At 37.7% G+C, this 22,056-nt stretch overlaps 1 protein-coding gene across 1 annotated transcript in view; it reads left to right on the top strand.

The window, feature by feature from the left end:
- Positions 1-5,615, top strand: part of LIM2 (lens intrinsic membrane protein 2) — a 42,028-nt gene extending 36,413 nt beyond the window's left edge. The window contains exon 4 of the mRNA XM_044079037.1: positions 5,515-5,615. Within this exon, the coding sequence (XP_043934972.1) occupies positions 5,515-5,576 (62 nt within the window). The 3' untranslated portion in view covers positions 5,577-5,615. The remainder of the gene's footprint in view (positions 1-5,514) is intronic.
- Positions 5,616-22,056: the final 16,441 nt, after the last annotated feature.

Here is a 22,056-nt window from a genome sequence, read left to right as displayed (position 1 = left end):
ACCATAACCACAAAATTGTTCAATCATAGTTGAGTTCATATTTTGCTACACCACTACTTTAATTAACTATATTTTGCAAGGTGGTTAGAAAAAAGCTAATGTACAGAATATATAAAACAAGAAAAAAATCAAGTAAAAATTATTTAAAAGAAGAAATGTATAAATAAATCAGACATTTTATATGTGTGTCTCTAAAAACAAATGGTAAATTTTGTTAAAGTAAAACTTTGTAGTACTATAATTACATTTCAGACTACTTCAAAGTTGCAGACTGCTGGCAAAGTTTTATTGTGAGCATGAAATATGATTTTTATTAAATTACAATGTGCAGTCAGTATTTCCACACATGAATGCATTTAATGAGTAGTAGCATTGCTAACACTTAAAAGCAAATTATAGTTGTTTGTATGAAATACAGATAGAGACATAATCCATAATAAAATCTAACAGCACAGGTCTCACTAACTGACTCCACTTAAGAAAGTCAAGCTTCTGGAGACATCAGAATTACTAGGAGTGTTCAGAGAATATAAGATCTGTGAAAAAAAAAGAATAATAAATGTCAAATAAAAACAAACAATTAATATAATTTATGCTGAAAAAATTCAAAAATGCCATTTAATAACTTATATAAATATATGGAATTTGCCAATCATGCTCCAAAATTAAGAAAAGAGTTTGTCATACAGTTATAAAAGAGATGCATAACAGGTTCTGTTCTGTACAGCTTAGAGCTGTTATACTCTTGTCTCACTGGAGTTTTGCACTAGATCAAACAAGGTTGTAAAGTTAGTGACTATAGACGTTGTCTCATCGCACTCTTCTTTCACTATTTCTGGAGTAGAAATGCTGAGATCTTTTCCTAGAAGAAAATCTGCAATTTTAGATTAAAATATGAACTGTACTTCCTCATAATGAGATATGGTTTTACAGGATAATTATTTTGCATTTCACAAGAAGTGTTTTCATCAAGATTTTAGTGCTATAGGAGCAGCAGAGCCACCAGTAGCTATCCTGCTGAATGAGTACAGGCTAATTTACATGAAATTGTGGATTTTAGGAAAGTATACTTTTATTCAAGGATTATTTATGACTTGTTTTTTTTTTTCTTTTGCATGGCACCCAGGATGAACATAGTGAACTTAATCTTTTGCATGCAGAAATATTTTTTCTTAAATATATATTTGAATCAATTGTTAATAGCATTAGTTATTTCGATCTTAAGATTTTTAAAATGCAAAATGTGCGTGGTTTTACTTAAACTGTTTATAAAAAAAGTAGCTTTGTTATTTCTTTCCTACATTATGAGAGTTGCCACTGCCTTTCAAATGAAAAAATAAGACAAGTGGCTGGACTAGAAGTCAAACATCTGAAAACTTGCAAATGACAGAAAAGAAGAAAAGAACATTTTAATACAACTTTTTCAATTAATTCATCAACTCAATGAAGAAGTTTCTTTTAAAATGACTATCAAATTCATTCCTAAACTGAAACAAGGTTAATTCATAATAGGGTAGGATTTAAAACATGATGATTTGAGGATAGGTTTATTTTGACCCTTTCAATAGATTTCCCTGAAATTATGAAGATAATTTCCTCAAAATGGATGATTTTATGGGGGGGGGGTGAAGAAGATAGTGAATGACAGACACATTTTTGAAATGAGATTATCTGTTAACTTAAAAATGTTACTGGAAAATGCATTAGCGGAGCCAGCAATTGTATTTAATAAAAGGTGAACCTTTTATTGTTGAGACTGTAACTGGTCTAAACTTATCTATGTCACGTTCTTTGATCTATATAATACTGAAACAACTTTTAATGCTGAAGTTTTTTTTCACCTGCAAGTAAATGAATGCAGTTTACCTAGCCAAATGCTATTCATAAGGCTGTCCCTATGTTGGTAAAATAGTTAGAAAACATCCTGATAAAATAAGCTATTCAAAGCAAAAATATTAATAATGCACTGTATAAGTACAGTTGTCATTATGAAACTTTTAGAAGGTTTGAATTCTGTGTGATTTAGCAGGTGAATTTAAACTTTTGAGAATCAAATTGTGACTTTTGACATCAACACTAAACTTGAATGTAAGGAATTGTAGTGTCAAGTCAAATCAAATCAACTACTGGGTGATTTATAGGTCTAAAAGGACATCTGAATATTACATGTATTTTAATGTAAAATGAAATGTTGACAAAGTTACATATATACACACACAGATAAACACACACATGTATGCACACTTTTATATTTTGTTTATGGTTTATTTTCTTATTTTTATTCATTCAGACTTGAACTATTGTACTTATTAGAATAGTAATATGGTAATGTATTTTTGGAGGCACTTGATGGGTGCCTGATTTACATTACAAGACTCCTACTGTATATTTAAGGAAGTCCAAAATTATTTGCCAAGTTTTCTGAAGGTATCTTTTTCTACTAAAGACAAAAGCACTAAAATAGTGGTGATTCCACTGATTGTTGGTCTGTATTATGTTGTAAAGTTCACAGAGAATACCTAGATTATTTGTTAATATGAAAAATATAACATAGAAAATGGGCATTAAGGCTATAATGATAGCAATGAGATTGGTTACAAAGTTGTGATTAGACTATTTTTTTATAGAAATTATATTAGACTCAATGACAAGGCGTGGCATGGTATGAACAGTCCTGATGTTAATCATCAGAGCACTTGGCAGGGTCAGTGGAATCCAGGTCCTGATACCAGTCAGCAGTGTTGGGAATTTTCAGTGGGTACCAACTAAGACATGAAAGAGCTCAGTGCTGAGAAGGCTTCAACTAATTGAGTAATACATTATCATGCTAAGATTGTTCTGCTCTGCTTAAGAGATATATCCCAACCAGCACAAGAGCCTTACATGCCATAGGCCCCCACAATACCTCTCAACCTCTTAATGCAAGAATTCTGGACAGAATAAAAATATTGAGGTGACAAAGGTCCAAAACCAGGACAGCTTTTAAAGAACGCCATTATAAACTTAGAAAGTTGCTAGAAGTTTTTGTATTATCATTCATATTGTGATGGATATGAAGTCAGAATCTCAATGACTACCATTATTTAGTCATTTTAATCCTAAGTAATTTGCAAGAAGAATAAAAATTTCATGAGGAACAAATCAAAAACCTGAGTGAAAAATCTGGAAATTCTGAGAAATTCTGGAGAGCTGAGAGGTGTAGTCCCTATTTAATCCATAACTAGTTATAACAGTGAAAACAACTGATAGGATCATGCAGGGATGAACAAGGAGGATATTGTATTACAGAGTTTGTATATCAAATGAAGTTGTAACTTAATAGCTTGAATTTATGGTTTTATAAGTCCACAGGTAATTGCTGATAAAATATTGGCTGTGAAAGCCAAATGGTAGTTCATTCATTAATTCATTCCTACATTTTCTGATACCCACTTTGCTCAGTCTGGGGTTATAAGGGAGCTGTAGCTTATCTTGATACTTATCATATGCAAAACAGAGATAATAATCCTGGAATTAAAATACCTTAAAAGGAGAACCATTACATAAGTTGAGTAATGACCACTCTATCAGTATTACTTAAGCTGATAAGGTTAGGATAAGTTGTTTAGTACAAGTTTATGAATGAGAGAGAAACCTATCAACAGCTTTGAATCTAGAATTTTATAGCAAATTACCATCTAATCTTACAGCGCATTAAAAACAACAAATAGATGATCTTTTAAAATATTGAAAAAAGTAAATGCTATTTTGAGGGCATTAGCATTTTGTTAATGATAACAGAACCTAAACCTCAAATATATTATATTTTCACAAAATACAGAAATCAAGACAAAATCAACTGTGGTGACCCACTGACACAGACAGGGCTAATGTACAAAGCCCATTCCAGAATTTTTGGAGTTTTATTTCAAACTACGTCTTCCTTTCTTTTTGGATAGGATAAAAGTGACTACAGTTTTTTAATGTCCTGTCTGATGTTGAGGATGAATCCCATTGATGTTTTTGTATACAAGATGCTGGTTCATCATATACTAGCATACTACATGGAGAGGTATTGAAAACCTTGAGGTATTGGCCAATGTATGAATTAGATACCAGTGAGATTATTTTTTTTTGGGGGGGGGGGGTAATTCACTGAGATTGTACTAACTTAGAATATTTTCTTAAAAAATATATTTTGTTACTTACAACTCAAACTTACAATTAAGGGAACCATACTTGACCCAATTTATGCTGCCTTTTTTATAGAATATTTTGAAGCCTGTTAATCCATTTTTTTTCTGACAGACATGTGGTGTAGATACATAGATGATTCTTGGTTAATATGGAGGAGTCACTGCTATTAACTTTTATTGTTCAGAAATTATATCACTACCAATTAGTTTGGTATTGCCTTCATAATCAACTCAAAGTTATTTACTGATGATTCTTTGACTTTCTTGGTTACCAAAACAATAGTTGGAAGCACAGATGCAAAAGAGTGTTATTTTTTCACAAGAATATTTTTCTCATTTGGCATTTGACATCCTAAGTAAGTAGTTAGAAATATTCCAAAAATCACAGTTTATTCAACAGGATGGGGAAAAATGAGGCATCATTTTAATCATTATAAATATTAATTTGATTTGGGAATTTCTGATTTTATGAGCAAAGGAAATGGTGACTAGTAGAGCTTGTGTACATTGGGTTAATAGTAAATTCAGTTTACATTATATATACTTTTCTACAATTAATTATTCTTGTATTTTTAACTTTCAAAGTTTAGTTAGTCGTACTACACAATGGATAATTTGCTTAACCCAGTGCACATGTGGTTCATTTTATGTAAGACAAAAAAAAATCACATATGGTTAAATAACTAATTTCAGCACTTCTTAGTGACATTAAACACAAGTATATGAAATTTTTAAACATTTGTTTCATCACCCTAATGTTACTTTATGTCTGTTGGAATATATAGCCTAAAATATATGCATATATGTACATGCTTAACTACTGGGGACTACTGAATGTCAAAAACAGGAAGTAGATGATTACTACTAGGACACTGTTTTAAAGCATATTTAAATGAGTGCTGTTGAGTAAAGGAATTTTGATTACAAAATACTTTATTGACTGGATGGAGCAAGTGGTATTACTTGCCTATTTCACTCTGTGAGTTACTGTGAGCCAGTCATAAAAGTAAAGGCTACAGTGCTGATTGGTTATCTACTTTTTGCTTTTTATTTTTTTTTTCTTAATTACAGGATAAACTGTTTACATTTTATACTAGATAGCATTTCCCTGCAATAATAAAGAAGTATTGAGCTAATTTTAATCCAATTTGTTTAAAATAACAGGTGTGTCAACAATGGATAAAAATGGTACCCATTTTAGTGTTATTGTTCCCATGTACTCAGACAATTCAGCATCTGTTGCAGATAACGGGTTAAATTATTTTTAGATTAAACTCTGACTTAAAATGTTAGCAAATGTTAGCAGGTTGAACTAATGACATGTATCTTTCCTTTCCAGGTATATTTTACATGTGTGCCTATAGGATGCATGAATGCAGGAGAGTATCAGGACCTCGTTAGACATATACAGTTTGCAAAACAAATTTACTTGATGCTATACCACTGGAATCCTAATTAAAACTAATGATTTCACCTTTAAATCCAAAGTAATGAAAAATATTGGAAATTAATAAAGACTAGAGATCTATTTTTAAATGTCAACATGGTCTATTTTCTGTAAATGTTTGAGTGTTGCCAGTCATGAATCCTCTGTTTATTAGTTTATTAGTGTCTTTAAATATGTATTGTGATTACTTGTGTTCACTTTGTATCTATGTCTTACTGTATGCTTTTAATATGTTGCACTGTCCGTCAAACATATTGAAAGCTGCAGTTCTTGTAACATGCTGTTACAAGGTTTTAAATGCTTCATTATGAACACAAAAGCTGAAAATTCAATATATGCTCAACAGACACCAACTTATTACAATAAAATGCATTAATGCAGGCTTTGCAGTGAAAGGATAGAGAGTGAAATAGTCACATAAGTTGGGTGCAACCATTCATTTGATTTTACAACTTATAAGATCACAAATGAAGGTACAGTGATAGGAAAAGTAGTGTTAATCAGCTAAGAATCAGTAGTTGGTCTTCCAACCACAAAGCTTAACTAAATAACGAGACAGGTGTTTCCTTGTGGTTAATATTAATCAGCATGAGAATGGAACACATGAAATTAAAATCTACTTGAAAAAGAGCATTCTTTTATCTGTCTAATACCATTTTTTTTCTTTTTGCCACATTCCCATTGGCAATCTAAGTCCGTAAATGTTCCATTTGCTCTTCCCTCCTCATAAACTGAAAGATGTTAAAACATAGGGGGCAGAGTTGGGATGCAACATCCATCATTCTCCTGGAGGTTATGAGAAACTGGGTGTTTGTAACAGCTTTAAGATTGCATTGGCCAGCAGGCACAGCACAGTGCCTGGGCATGCATCACTCCTGACTGGAATGTACGAGCTGTTTGATCAGGCTTGCATCCACAAATAGATGTGCTAGACAGCAGTATTGATGCTTTCTCAAGATGGTGTGCCTGTACTGGGGCACAGAATGACTCTCCTCTGTAGAGTCAAAAATAACTAACACAACTCTGCCGCTCACTCCTAAGACTACTGAGCTGGCATCTCTAGTACCTGGGTCAAAAATTATTCCTGTGTCACCTGAGGTGCTGTCTGTGATCAACTCTACTTTGGCATAGACCCAGCATAACCTTGCACATCTTCTCCAAACACAGTAAACTCAAACATATGAAATTATATTGTATAGCAAGATACCCAATAAAGAAGGAATATCTGGAGTAAGCCATATTAATGCCAAAGAGACTTAGTGCCTGACTATGTCTCCCATGACCTGTGTTCAACTGGGAAATCTGGCTGGGGAATACTGGATGTTAGAACCTAAAATCTGTTGACCAGTCCCAGTGACATAACTGAGTTAAATCCCTCTGAATGGCCACTGTCTGATCCATTACCATCCTGTTGCTTAGCCACTACCATTAGGAAGATCTTGTACCATACTCCCATGGACAGGAACCTGGATTCACAAGCTGGACAAAGGAATGCTTACATGGAAGTCAAGCACAGAGAATGCATAGAAGTGTATACTCACAATCAGCCTGGCATAGCCAGGAATTACACTTCAACTTCAATATGACACAAGGAAATCTGTTAGGAGCATCCAAGAATCACTTAATAATCTCACAATATGACAAACCCTTTCCAGCATTTCTCTCTCCTGTTCTTCCTGGCACAGTGTCAGGGCTGGAGACAACAAATGGTCGCATTTAGGAGATGTGAGATGGTCAAGCGGAGAGGAAACTGGGGCCTAAAGCAATCAAAGGAAAAACTTTAAAGAACATATTCAGAGTACAGAAATAATACTATATTGTACAGTTAATCTTAAAGAATAATTTGATGCATTCACACAATCAGGCATTCTTTCCAACATTAAAGAGTGTTAAATGGCTGCAGATCACTTGATTTAAAAACGATGTAGAATATTTTGCTGCATACATGGAATAAGCTCTGAGTAAAATCTCATGTTACTCAGCGTAACTTCACTTTCTTTGTTCCACTTCTCATTTCAAACATATACCCTGTGCAGTCATTCCAGTGCTCCCATTTGTTTTTTCAGGAGTCACCCAAATGGGACATTATATTCTACATGAACACCTACTAGGACTTTATAAAGCAAGACTGCTACTGTAATTATTTAGTTAAAAATGGCTTTTAATAGTGCATCTAAAATATTCAAAGATTTGCTCACCCTCATCAAGCCTCATAGCTCAAACAATAAACTATTATTAGTATTCATTTATACGTGTCAACGTTGTAATCACTGTAGTTTTGAAACAACAAAAAGACAAAATATTATCACATCAAAAACATGTGACATGCCTTCTTATCATTGACATCTAGTTGAGAATGAGGAGGCAAGGAAAATACATGATCTAAAAATAGTAGCATATTGATTTTTTCCCCTAATTCAAACCATGACCTGATCAACCTTAATATCCTCTGAAACGTAGCCACAAATACTGGTGTAGATGACAATATATTTACTATAAATGTACCAAATGGTAAAAAAAAGTCCAAAACAAACCATCCACCCTGTCAAGGTACTTCAGCACAGAATTACTTTTCAGGTCATTTAAACAGCATCCAGTTATAGTATCAATGACATACATGCATACATTCATACATAAATACATTTCAACATGGTAAAATGTTCTGTGAAGGGCCCTGTGCCATTTCAGTATGGCAGTTTACTACAGTCTAATTATACAAAGTCTGCAAAGTGTTTGCCCACTACCACCATGTATACCTAGGTAGTGAATACTTCCAGAGATAATACTGATTTTCCAGTATGTCAGTCAATGCAGAACCCATGACAAAGTAATCTCAGTGGTATCAAACGCAAGAAAAAAATAACATCAAGCTATTGCAAAATGAGAACCAAACACTGCTATCCATGTAAAGAACAGCAGCAGAAGTCCCAAATGCATTGGAATTCTGCAAAGAGTAAGGGACCATGAAGACACAATGGAAATTATGGTTGGTAATATAACTACAGACGATAACATGATTTCATGAGCACACAGCAAACCTGACACACCCCTGTGATGCAACAAGAATTGTTCCTAGACTACAGTAGCACTGTATGATGTATGGCCTCAAGTCCGCAAAACCTGCACTCTGATGGGTAGTAATTATTCCAAGGACACCAGCATAAAAAAAACAGTGACAAAAGATGTCAACAGCGCAACTAACAAGGGCTACAGAGAATGAAGACCTGACTATATCCAAGATGATCTGACTTTGGTAAGCGGTTCAGGGAGCTATAGAACCTTACAGGGGCAACATAGGAATGACAAAGTTCAGCCTGATCTCCTTTCTTTGGAGGGGGAGGAGGCAAAGCCAGATCATTCATGAAGTAGAAGTGGTGGTCAGAGCTAGAAATGGTGACTTGGATAGCTGAACAGGTAGCTCTAGTAATATCTCTGTCATAGGAAGAATGCAGATGTGACTAGCATAACATCTTAACGCTTGCAGTGACCTTCTAAGATGTTATCAGAATACAGAGGGTAGTGTGTCCTGCCACAAATTCACGCCATCCCGTCTAAGTGGCAGTGGTGTCTCCTTGGCTTACTATCCTCCTGCACCTTGTTACTGCCAGTTTGACCACGTACTGGGGAGAAGAATGCTCTAGGGAACTCACACTGATACAGAAGCTTCCACCAATGTAAATTCCTGACCGCCTGGTAAAATAAAACTTTTACAGTATCATAACATTCAGAACATAATGAAATTTTATAGCAAAGAACAGTAAAACAGTAATCTACAGGGATATATCAGTGGCACATTACAAATAAAAGGACATTCACAATAGCCTACTTAGCAATGGCATCATTCAGTAAGTCATTTAATGATGGTGTGTGATGTGAATGCAGCCATCGCAGGAAGTCCATCCTTTAAAATGGATCTGGGTTCACTATAAAGAACATCAAAATAGAATACTTAGCACTAAAAAGGCATAGTTATATCAGGAAGTCAGGAAACTGGCATTAGTTATACAAAAGCATGTATTGATGTGCTATGAATTAAGACAACATATTTACCTCAGGGGTTGGCAGCCACATCAAGGACAGTCTCAGTATGTTAAGTGTGTCATAACCTGACATGAGGACAGCATCTTGTCTGGGAAACTGAATACATTTCATAGGGCATTGTGGGAACTGTGAAGAGCTCTGATAAATAAAGTCATACTATGTGGCCCTATTACCTTCTTCCTGGGTATGTGCAAAACCAGTAACTTTCAACTCATGCTGCCTGCTTCTTACAGATGGTGATATTCCTGGAAATAAATAAAATAAACCCATGAATAAATAAATAAATAAATAATTAAAAGTTATTATGGTGTCACAAGAGTGATGCATGCTACAGAAATTAATATTATGCATATTGTTAAAATATGAGTTGAGGGTAGAAGATGAGTGAGCTATTTGTAATGTTATAGTGGCTTTAGTACCTGGGGAGATTAACATAAAGGAGGAAGAAAAGATATGGGAAATAGCAAAAGGTAACTAAAGGAACGCTTCTGCTCTCATCAATAGCAGGCAATCCCAAGCTTAATGTGTGCAAATTATTCATTCGGCATGAATGTAAAATGGTATGTAAATATTTTGTACCAAAAGAGCTATTTATTTCACTATATAAGATGTGATTGACACATTTGGATGTTTATACTTAAATGTTAAAGTTGCTGTTTAAAAAAAGAAAGAACATCACCTAGCTGTGAATGGCATACTTGGCATATGGTGCATTCTTAATCCCAGCTCTGAGTGTTATACCTGGCATATGGCCCATGTTACAGCCCATGCTCAGTCTGCGATTAAACCTTCATACCTGGCATAGGGTCCATGATCCAGTCCATGTTCAGTCTCAGCTGTGAATGGCATACCTGGCACGTTCCATGTCAAAACCTGGCACATGTCCCATGTTGCATACCTGACATATGGTCTATGTTACATACATAGCATGTGGTCCATGTTACAGCCCATGCTCAGTACTTGGAAACATTAATATATTGCATGCTAACTACACTGCAATGTGGCAGAAGCTAGACTGTGTAGCATGAGTATGAGCCATACACAGAGCTGACAACACTCAGAGTTAAAAATGCAACTTATATATTGATATTGTATGAAAAGTCAGATACTGCAGCATTTGTAAAATACTACAGTGAGTTACATGACTTTGCAAGGAAACATAAATATTGCAGTATTGTGTGTGTTGCATCGTATGCAGCTTAACACCACATAGTATCTACTTGTTGGTATATGATACAGAATTAGGATCAGTTTATTTGAAGCATGGCTACCTACACATATTCAGGGATAACTGATGTCAGCAAGTCCATACAGTGCAGGGCTAGATGTCAGCTCCAAACTGTTTAATTGTTCATCATTCTCAAGTATATCCAGAAATGAAAGTTCATGCAGTTTACATGTGAAATGTAAAAGCCATGTTTTGCTTGATATTAAGTGATGTTACCATTTTTTCAGAGACACTGGAACAGTAGCATATTATTCTGACATGTCACATATAGAAGATATAAAAGGAAATGTCAGTCCCCTCATGAGACTTAGACAGCATATGAAGAGAGTCATAACACAGTTAAGCCATCAGCACACCAAAATTCTTGCCAAACAGATAACACATAGGAAGATATGTGATTGTATGCATGACAGTATAAAAACACTGATATCTGTGGATACAGAAGTGTGTTAATGACAAGGCACATAAAAAGTGCATCCACTTTTGACATGTATTTAATCAGTGAATATGGCATATTATGCAAATAGTTCTTCACCCATAGCATGACACATTTCATCTACCATTAATTATATGAAGGTGGGAAATGTGTACAGCACCAGTGACTTTTGACATTGATATCACATTACATAATTACAAACAAATTGCAAACTACGTAATTACAAACAAAATGCAAAATTAAAGTTGTAAAGCAATGAAATACAGTTATTGCAAAGTCTAAAGTACAATGGTATATACATAAAGTTCTATGGAAAAATCTAAGCTATTAAAATCTTTACAAAGTTAATTGTAGGATGCCTAACAGTCTGAGAGTTAAAATAGATGGTCTGCATCTGTGAGAATCCATATGTAAAAGCAAAGAGATTTATTAAATTGATTGAGATAAATAGTATAGCTTAAGTGTCAAAAAGGTACATAAATCTGCTGTTCAGAAGTCAAATTTAAAATTATATTTCCAGCTTAAGCACAGTACTCCTATTCTTAGAACCCACCATATAGTGTTAGCATTTCATTTGGCTCATGATACATAGATTTATGAACCTTTTGGCTAGTCAACTGCAAAACATTTTTCAGCCTACCAACTAATGAAAACAAAGCATTTTACTGGCTGAGATGTAATACTGACATCATTATTAGTCCAGCTGATAAAGGGGAAGTTATTGCTACTTAGGTAAGTTCACCGATATGGACCTTATAATGGACTGGTTGTGATATTTGAGAAATTTTAGACTTATAATATCACCAAATGATAAGAAGATTAGAACACTATTTGAAATGTACTTTATACTATTTAAAATTGACAAATGCATTATGGTCAAAAATCCTTGAATTATTCTGTATTCTGTCTGAATAAATTCCACAAAGGTGTGTCTTCTAATAATTAATAGTAACCCCACCATCATTTCCCCACCAACTATCAGTAAAAAGCAAGTCCTCACTATGCTCCCTAATGACAAGAACAGTGCTTCAGTGGGCCCTAATAATATCCAGGATGCCTCCTGAATAGCATGAAACACAACATGTCAGGCCGACTAGAATCTCTGTTTAACCATAGTCTGTAGGCAGGTTTCATGCCAAATGAATGGAGGACTGCAATGGTTATCCCTTTAGAAAAAAGGATGTGCTTCCATGGACTGGAGAACTACAGACCCATAAGTCTGACTACTATCATATGCAAGGTCATGGAAAGAACTACCATGGATCTGATAAATAATGAAATAGGAATCCTACAGGCACTGAACCCTATCCAGTTCTGTTTTGCCAAAGATAAGTCATGCCTACTTAACTTGGTGGTCTTCTGCAAGAAGGTCATTAAGCTATGGATGATGGTAAAACAGCAGTGTACACTGCCACCCATGGCCCAGCCAAGGCATTCACCTCACTCAGGCATTGTAGATAAACTTATAACACTAGGAAGAAAACCCATATGTCAGCTCATGGACAGATAGCTGCCTTACTGATAAGGCACAAGAAGTTAGGATAGGGTAATCCACCTCCACAAAGAGGTCAATCACTGATGGAGTCCCATAGGGATCAATGCTGGGTCCTGTCCTTTTTGGCATCTATTTCTCCGATGTCAAGCAAATGTCAAGGACTTCTGGCTGACCAAATTTGTAGATGAATATAAAGTTGGTGTGGTCAGTGGCTACAGGGAGTAAAGAAAAATCCTAGGCTGACTATCTCAAAGCCCTATCCCTTAACTCAGTTTCCTACAGACTGCTGAGCAGTGAACTATGCATAGTCAATAAGGCATCCTCTGATCTCACATTAAAGGAGCTGTTGCACATCTGCAAAACAAATAGCATCAGAAGTACCTGTTCTAAGGACAAAACCTCATCTGTGACATCAACAGCACATGTTGGAGGTAGAGGTATGTATCTCAAAGCTTACCCCTTCTCTGAAACAGGCTTCTCGTCCATGTGAAGTAAAGCACACCCCTAACCATATGCAAGCGAATCTTGGACCAGTAGATGGGAAAGCATAAACTTATTGCTGCTTTGGCACCTATTTCCCTAACTGTTTCCCTAATGGACATGGGCAGCCTGTGAAAGCTTAATGTGTACAAGTCTATATAATAACCCTAAAATACCTTAGGTATTTGACACAACATTTTGGTAAATCTGGAGTTAACCTGGCAAGGCTTAAAAGTGCTCTCAGGCCAATAGCCTAGTAACTCCCTATGAACCAAAACTTGACAAGCCATCAGTGAGACTGAAAATCTGTATCTCTCTCTCTATTTTGGATCATATAGAAGGATATATTTAGAGACAAAAAATAATTCACTTGCCAACTATGTAAATGCTATATTATACAACGACCTCCCCATTAATATTCCAAATGTAAATCAGAGTTATAGTAATGGAAAAAGGTCCGGTCGCCCGGACTTTTTCCATTAGTATAAATCTTTTTTTTACAGCAACGGAGAACGCAAGATCTCTGTTGCTTTTTACACACTGTCTCACTATGTTAAACGAGTTTAACATAGCGAGACAGCTTTAAAAAAGTAACGGAGATCTTCCTATCTCTGTTACTTTTTTTAAAGGTGTCTCGCTATGTTAAATGGGTTTAACATAGCGAGACAGCTTTAAAAAAAGCAAAGGAGAGTCTCTGTTGCTTTTTTTAAAGCTGTCTTGCTATGTTAAACTCCTTTAACATAGCGAGACACTTTGTAAAAAGCAATGGAGATCTTGCTTTCTCCATTGCTTTTTTCAAAACTCTCTTGCTATGTTAAATAGGTTTAACATAGCGAGACAACTTTAAAAAAAACAGCAGAGATTCTCTGTTGCTTTTTTTAAAGCTGTCTCGCTATGTTAAACTCCTTTAACATAGTGAGACAGTTTGTAAAAAGCAACGGAGATCTTGCTTTCTCCATTGCTTTTGCCCACAGCTCTGATGTACTGCGTAAGCATACGCATGCGCAGTACATCAGAACTGCCGCAGAATACCAGACAGCTGCGGAAGGGCAGCAAGGAGGCATTATACAATGCCATTATCTAAGTAAAGTAATTATTTTTTTTCTTAAATGTCATTGAATAATAGCAATAACCCACTTCTGGTTGTGGGTAATGCTGGATTTGCCCATGTTTGTCTTTGTTTGGCCATTCGGGCTTCACCCTCATGACCAAACCACACCAACCGTGGATCAGTATATATTTTTTTGGTTTTATAATTTGCACTCTGATTCCTCACATCTCTGTTGAAACTGTCTTCCCCACCCCACCCCTCATTTTGGTTTCTATAGCTTGTGTTAGGTTCCCTTAATTTGACCTGTTAATAGCAGCAGTCTGCATTTAAAGTGGAACCTGTGTGTTGACAGACAGCCTTACAAGACTATCTGCAAATATATAGAGCTGAGTATATTTTTCTGTATTATTCTGTATTATAGAGCTAAATTGTTGCTTAGATATCTGTTGTCTTACTGTTCTGCAAACATACAGAGATCAGTATATATTTTTTGGTTTTATAATTTGCACTCTGATTCCTCACATCTCTGTTGAAACTTTTCCCCACCCCCCCTCCCTGTTCTTGGTTGTAGTTTAAATTTGCTGGCTTTTGCAGTGCCCACCCCACTGTAGATTTGATCTAGGACACTCCCCCAGTCCCATCTCTTTACCGCATTCTACTTAATAAACCCTTTCTGCACTTGCTTTTAGTCCTTTTTAATTTAATTACATTTTTCAAACTGTGTTTGGACTAATATTGCTACATACTCAAGTGTGCCAGCTTGCACTGCATGTGAATTGTTTTTACTACTGTTTTTGCTACTTTTCTGAAAAAAAAAATTGTAAGCCTGTTTCCTACCTTTCCTGTAATTAGTGTTCCAGATACAGATTTGCTGTATCCAGGACTATTTGTAAGCTTCTGAGCCCCCCAAGCCTTTCTGTGTTAGAGGGAAGCCTTCTAGCTTATCAGTGGGAGTGGTAAGCACTAGGTAACCTTTCTACCACATAATGAGTGGTTCTGGCCCAGAATTTGTAGTTATTGGCCATTTGGGCGGTTGTCCATCTCTCTCAACTTTCTGATTTGAAGGCCTGCATTTGCACTTGTTTCTGTCCTGTAACTCCTGGGCCCATCTCATTTGCAAACTCAAAAAAAAATGTATCTGCTTTTACTGTATTTGTGTTTCTTCCTACTTTATTTTGCTTTTGCATCATCTTAAAAGTACTCAATTGTATTTATTACTGCTTGGTGTAACTCATTCTAAGCATTTTAGTTTAAGCACTTGGGCTTCAGACCAGTTGTTTTACATTAAGAAGGTTTGTGGTCTGCACTGTAGTGGCAGAACAGGTAGCTTACATCCTTCTAAGTTGGGAACTGCTGATTGAGGGCTCAGTGTCTGTTATTCTAAAAGTGTATTAATTCTGGATTAAGCACTTGGGCTTCAGGCCAGTTATTTTACATTAATAGAGTTTGTGGTCTGCACTCTTGTGGGAGGAGAGGCTGGACTCTGCCCTTCTGAGCTGGGAATTTCTGGTTAAAGGCTAATAGTGCCTGCATATCTGAACTGCTTCTTACTGAAATTGGTACACCTTGTTTGCTGTAGCATAGACTAGATCCAGGCCTGCTGAATCTAGCTTTGTTTGTATAACTTGAGCACTAATCCAGTCATTTTTTAAAGTATTCAATTGTATTTATTACTGCTTGGTAGTAACTTGATTAAAGTGTAGCTATCATTCTAAGTCTTTTGGATTAAGCACTTGGGCTTCAGACCAGTTGTTTTACATTAGGAAGGTTTGTGGCCTGCACTGTGGTGGCAGGACAGGTAGCTTACATCCTTCTAAGTTGGGAACTGCTGACTGAGGGATCAGTGTCTGTTATTCTAAAAGTGTATTAGTTCTGGTTTAAGCACTTGGGCTTCAGGCCAGTTATTTTACATTAAGAAGATTTGTGGTCTGTACTCTTGTGGGAGGAGAGACTGGACTCTGCACTTCTGAGCTGGGAATTTCTGGTTAAAGGCTTATAGTGCCTGCATATTTGAACTGTTTCTTACTGAAATTGGTACACCTTGTTTGCTGTAGCATAGACTAGATCCAGGCCTGCTGAATCTAGCTTTGTTTGTATGCTTGTTGTTTGTTTGCTTGTTATTTCCCTGAAACGCTAATTCCACCTAAAATGCATCTTTTCAGCGCTTCTGTGGATCCCTAGTGATATCTGCATTGCTTACTGTACTTATTTCCTTGTTTCACTTGAAAGAAAGTTACTGTTTGTCATTTTTGCATTTAAGTCACCTGTAACACATTGCATTTAAGATACCTGGCACTTGCTCACTAAAGCAATTATATAAGTCAGCACTAAAAAATTAAAAGCACTACACCCTCACAAACTCCCCTTGAGTACCTTGTTCCCCATTGGCCCTTTTTTCAATTATAAAGGAATTCCCAATACTATTCTAGCATATCCAAAGGTCAGTTGTCAATCTCCTCTCTGGTCCAGCTGGTGAATCTGGGAATCTTGAGGCAATGTTACAACTGCCTCATGTACACAGACAACCCTATCCTCCTCCCAACAAATTCCAACACATGTGAGAGATGCAACCATATAGCCATACTGGAGGCTAAGCTCTCTCAACTCAGTACTGGCGAAACCAGTCAGGAGGAGAAGGAAACCACACTCACTACAATTCCAGTCTCACATAGACATACCACAAAAGCAAACCAAACAAATAAACACACAAAAACATACTCGGAGGCTCTAAATAAAAATCTGCCTGAGCAGCAGAAACCTCCAAAGCAGACACCCAAGCAACCGCTACCCCAAAACAAAACATGTGCAACACATATCTCACAAAGCCAGTGTGCCGAACAGTCACAGCCCTTAAGGCTAAACAAAACACCTGATACACTTGTAATAGGTGACTCTACCGTCAGGCACACTGACGTCCCACTCACCAGACTGAACAAGGAGAAGGTCATGGTGAGCTGCCTGTCAGGCACTAGGATCCGCCACATAACACAAGAACTCAGGTCACTCCAAGGCAAGTACAAATATGACTCAGACATTGTCCATGCTGGTGTGAATGACCTGAGACATACCTTCCTGGACTACATGAAAAGAGACATAAAGGAGCTCTCTGAGCATGTACCCAGGCCGGTATGACCCTGACCTTGAGTAGCATCTTACCCTCACCAATAATGATGCCACAATATGAAGACAAGATGATGAATTTCAACAACTGGCTTAAGTATTGGTGTCATTCAAAGGGGATCCAATGCCTGTCAGCCTGGGATGACATGCTCGACAAGCCATGATGCTTCGCTAGGGACGGCTTGCACCTGTCACCCCTGGGCTTTTGGATATTGGCAAAGGCTCTTGCTACCCCCATAGTGCCTTTTTTAGGCAAGGCTCAAAAGACAAACCCACCTCAATAGGTATCACAAGGGATAAGAAACTAAGAGTAATGCTACTCAATGCCAGAAGTCTAAACCTCAAGATGCACGCACTCGAAACTCTCCTTAGTATGGAGAACATCGATATCTGTGCAGTAACAGAAACCTGGTTCAAGGCTCCTGAGAGCACCCTAGCACTACCAGATAATATCTCATACCATGCTTTTCGGCCCCAAAACTTGGACCTAACCACAAAAGGAGGGGAATATCAATATTCGTCAAAGATACCCACACCTCCAGGTTGGTGGCACAGCACGAAGCATCAGAGACTATCCATGTGCAACTAACAGTGGGTAAAACTGCCTTCCAGTTTATAGCTATGGAACAACTTGTTACCACTCCCACAAGAGGGGAAAACATACTGGACCTGATCATCACCAACATGGGGACTCTATGCTCCAGACCAGAAGTGTATCCCTCACTGGTAAGATCAAACCATAAACTAATCTCTCTGGATATTCACATCCCGACTCCACCCCCTGCCCTGAAAACCACCATGAAAAACTTCTCTAAAGCAAATTTCACACTCCTCAAAACTGAGGTGGAATCCTTCAAAGCCCCCGGGTCTGTGGAAAATATGGCCCAGACTGCAGAATCCTTTATAAACGCATTCTATGAACACCTTCAGGAATGCATAGATCATGCAATCCCAAATAAAACCAAGACCCAATCCTCCAAAGGCAGATGTCCTGTCTGGTGGACCCCAGCCATAAACAAACTATACAGTAGAAGGAGGAAGCTACTACATGATAGAGCAAAATCCCAAAAAGGGAAGGCATCTCTGATCAGTATTAGCAAAAAACTACGGGCAGTCATAAAATCGTCTAAGGCCAGCTTCAAGAGAAAAATTGCACAGGACACTAAGGATAATCACAAGGCTTTCTTTAGTTATGTTAGGAACCTGGGTGGGAATTCCCAGATATGCTCAGAATTAGTCCAAAATGACAAAAAATACACCGAACCCACAGACATCGCCAACATCCTAGCTGATAGGTTCAGTGCAAACTTCTCCCACCAAAAGGGCAAATATCTATCCAAGCAGAGTGCTGTAGCCCTGACATCTCAGATGCTCAGGTAAGAGCTGCCCTCTCCAAAGCAAAAAACACAACATCAATGGGACCAGACAGTGTCCCGGGCTGCATCCTACATGAACTCCAGGAAGAGCTAAACCCAAACATAAAACTACTGTTCAATCTCAGCCTTACTACAGGATATGTACCCAAAGAGTGGCGTACAGCAACAGTGGTCCCTCTTCACAAAGGTGGTGCCTCAACGGATCCTGGAAACTATTGCCTCATAAGCCTGACTAGCTTGGTCTGCAAAGCTATGGAAAGGATCATCATGGACCTCATAAATAAAGATATTGGGGACCTACAGACACTGGATCCTACCCAGTTTGGCTTTGTTAAGGGCAGATCCTGCCTCTTAAACCTGGTTGATTTCTTTGAAACAGTCACCAAGGCCATTGACGAGGGGAAGGTGGTCCACACAGCCTACCTGGACCACGCAAAAGCCTTTGATACAATACCCCACTTGGGCATTACTGATAAGCTCACCAGCTTAAATATAAACCCCTGTGTCACTAGATGGGTTGCAAACTGGCTCAAGGACAGAACCCACATGGTTAGAATTGCTGGAGCCATGTCAGAGTCCAAACCAGTTACAAGTGGGGTCCCAAAAGGCTCAGTCCTGGGACCTCTCTTGTTCGGTATATATTTCTCGGAGGTACAGGCCAACACGGAAGGACTGTGGCTGACCAAGTTCGCAGATGACTGCAAACTGGGCGCCATAATCGACTCTCCATCCGACACAAGCATCCTCCAAAAGGGCCTCATAGAAACAGACAACTGGTGCCAGAGCCATGGCCTCAAGCTAAACGCCAAAAAGTGTATAGTCATCCCCTTTGGCAAAAACAAAGTGCCCACAAATTACCACATAGGTGGTAATCCATTAAGTACAGAAGAAGTAATTAGGGACCTGGGGACCCAAGTTGATAGCAATCTCTCATTTGACAACCACGTGGCCAAAGTGGTTAGAAAAACATTTTATATAGCCCACCTAATCATGAAGGGATTCACATCTAGATCAGGGGAGGTCATCGTGCCTCTTTACTCATCCCTCATCAGGCCCATAATTGAGTACAATGCCCCTTTTGGGATGTACGCTACCAGACACCTGCAGCAACTGGAAAGACCCCAAAAGTACCTCACCAAGAGGATCAAAGGGCTCAAACAGATGCCATATGCTGCCCGGTTAAAGAAACTCCAGCTCTACTCAGTGGCATACCGCCTGCTCTGAGGCGATCTGTGCCTGACGTATAAAGCCATGTCCAACCCGGAATTAATGGACATGCTGCACCTCAGAAAATCCAAATCCCATTGAGCTACGCACTCAAGAGACTTGAACCTCAGCACTGAATTAAATAGGACATGCTGGAGGGACAGATTCATAACCCAGAGGCTCCCTTCACTCTGGAATAAAATCCCAGTCCAGGTTAGGCAGAGTCCCTCATTGACTCTCTTCAAGAGGAATCTTGATGAGTGGATGGGAGATCATAGGTTTACCCCGGGTATCACTTCTGTGTCACTGTTAGACAGAGGCACAGTATACTAACCTCGAAAAAGGGCATAGCAAAATTAATTTAAAATGGGTGGCGAAAGCCAAACACACTCTGGCTAGGCTTATAAATGCCCTAGGGCAGATAGCCTAGTACGAACCTATGAACCTATGAACCTATAAATCCAGCATTACCCACACTCAGGCGTGGGTTATTGCTATAATAGTTGCAAAGGGGAGAATGTACTCTTGACATAGAATTTCTGTTTACTGACATTCCAAATAATATAAGTAGGCAGCATTGACACATGTGGAAATTTCTCAGCAAGTGACCATGAAAAATTGTGCACTTTATTTGATTTGTTTCTCAGTAATAATGCCTTTTCATATGATAGTATTATTTATTATTAAGATGCAGCTATAGAGATGGGCATCCATGCAGCTATCCTTCCATCCTCTACCCCTTTTTCCCATTTTTTCACATGTGATTGGGGTGTCACTTCAACAGTGGCAATGATCTAGAGCCAAGGTTTACACTGCTGGGTGGCTAGCCATGATGTGGTAGTTCATCCACACCACACACTCACTCACACCTACGGTCAATTTAGAGTGTCCAATCCACCTGCTGCATGTCTTTGGAATGTAGGACTAAACTGTAGCACCCAGAGGAACTCATATAAACATAGACAGGACAAGCAGACCCCATTCAGGAGGTACTCCAATGGTGAATCAAACTTGGTAACCTCTTGCTGTACACTATCCACTGCACCATTGTGCCACCCCATGCAGCTATCTCATGTGCAAATATTAGTCCATCTGTATGGGATGGCACATGCATATTAATGAACAAAACCTGTATTATAACAATATTTTATTCTATGAATTATGGATGACATTTGTGGAAGGGAATGACACCATAGAATACATCTGATCATTAAATACAATCATTTAAAGAGTACTGAATTTCAAAAGTTTAAAGCGAGAAACTTCTGTGATGTGATTAACTTTTTAAATGTGGCCATAAATTATATGTCAGCCTCCATTTATAAGAAATATGTGTATTGAAACAGTGTCCCCAATAGGAATGCACCAGGTTCTATGTTTCATAACACTGTGCATGAGTAAATGCTTGGAAAAAGTTGATTGACTACCTCACACTCAGTTATAAAAGGTCAGCCAAACAATGTTGCAAAGTCTATCTCTTGGGCAAACATCAAGACACCAGATGTGTAGCAGGATTCAAGAAGTTCCATGTAGGGTTCGTGCACAACCTACATGGGGTTTTTCCATGTACACAAAGTCGTGTCTGTGGTGGTGCCACGCAATGCATATTAATCAAGTGCAACACTTTTACAAGGCTTTGCGGCATGCAGCAGTGTTGTTATGACTGCAAAACCTCATCAGGAATGCAGATAGCATTTCCATGTAAGGTTACTGTCTGCAGCATGGCAATCAGACCTCTCAAACTCTTATAGCAAGAAATCTGAACAAAGCTAAAATAATGTGGTGACAAAGGCCCAAAAATAGGGGTAATGTTTAAATACTGCCATTACAACCTTAAACATTGGTAGAATAACAGGTTTTGCAGTAATATGAATGTTCTGAAGGCTATGAAATCTGAATCTCAAATGTCTGTCATTATTTTCTGAATTCAATCCCCAGTGATTTGCCAAACCCCACAAATTTTATGAGAAACACACCAAAAATATGAAGCAGAAATGTGGA

The sequence above is a fragment of the Protopterus annectens genome, chromosome 8.part0 (genome assembly GCF_019279795.1).
Source record: "Protopterus annectens isolate FY-2018-M chromosome 8.part0, PAN1.0, whole genome shotgun sequence".
In the NCBI taxonomy this organism is placed as follows: domain Eukaryota; kingdom Metazoa; phylum Chordata; order Ceratodontiformes; family Protopteridae; genus Protopterus; species Protopterus annectens.
This window is presented reverse-complemented; position numbering and strand designations above follow the sequence as displayed.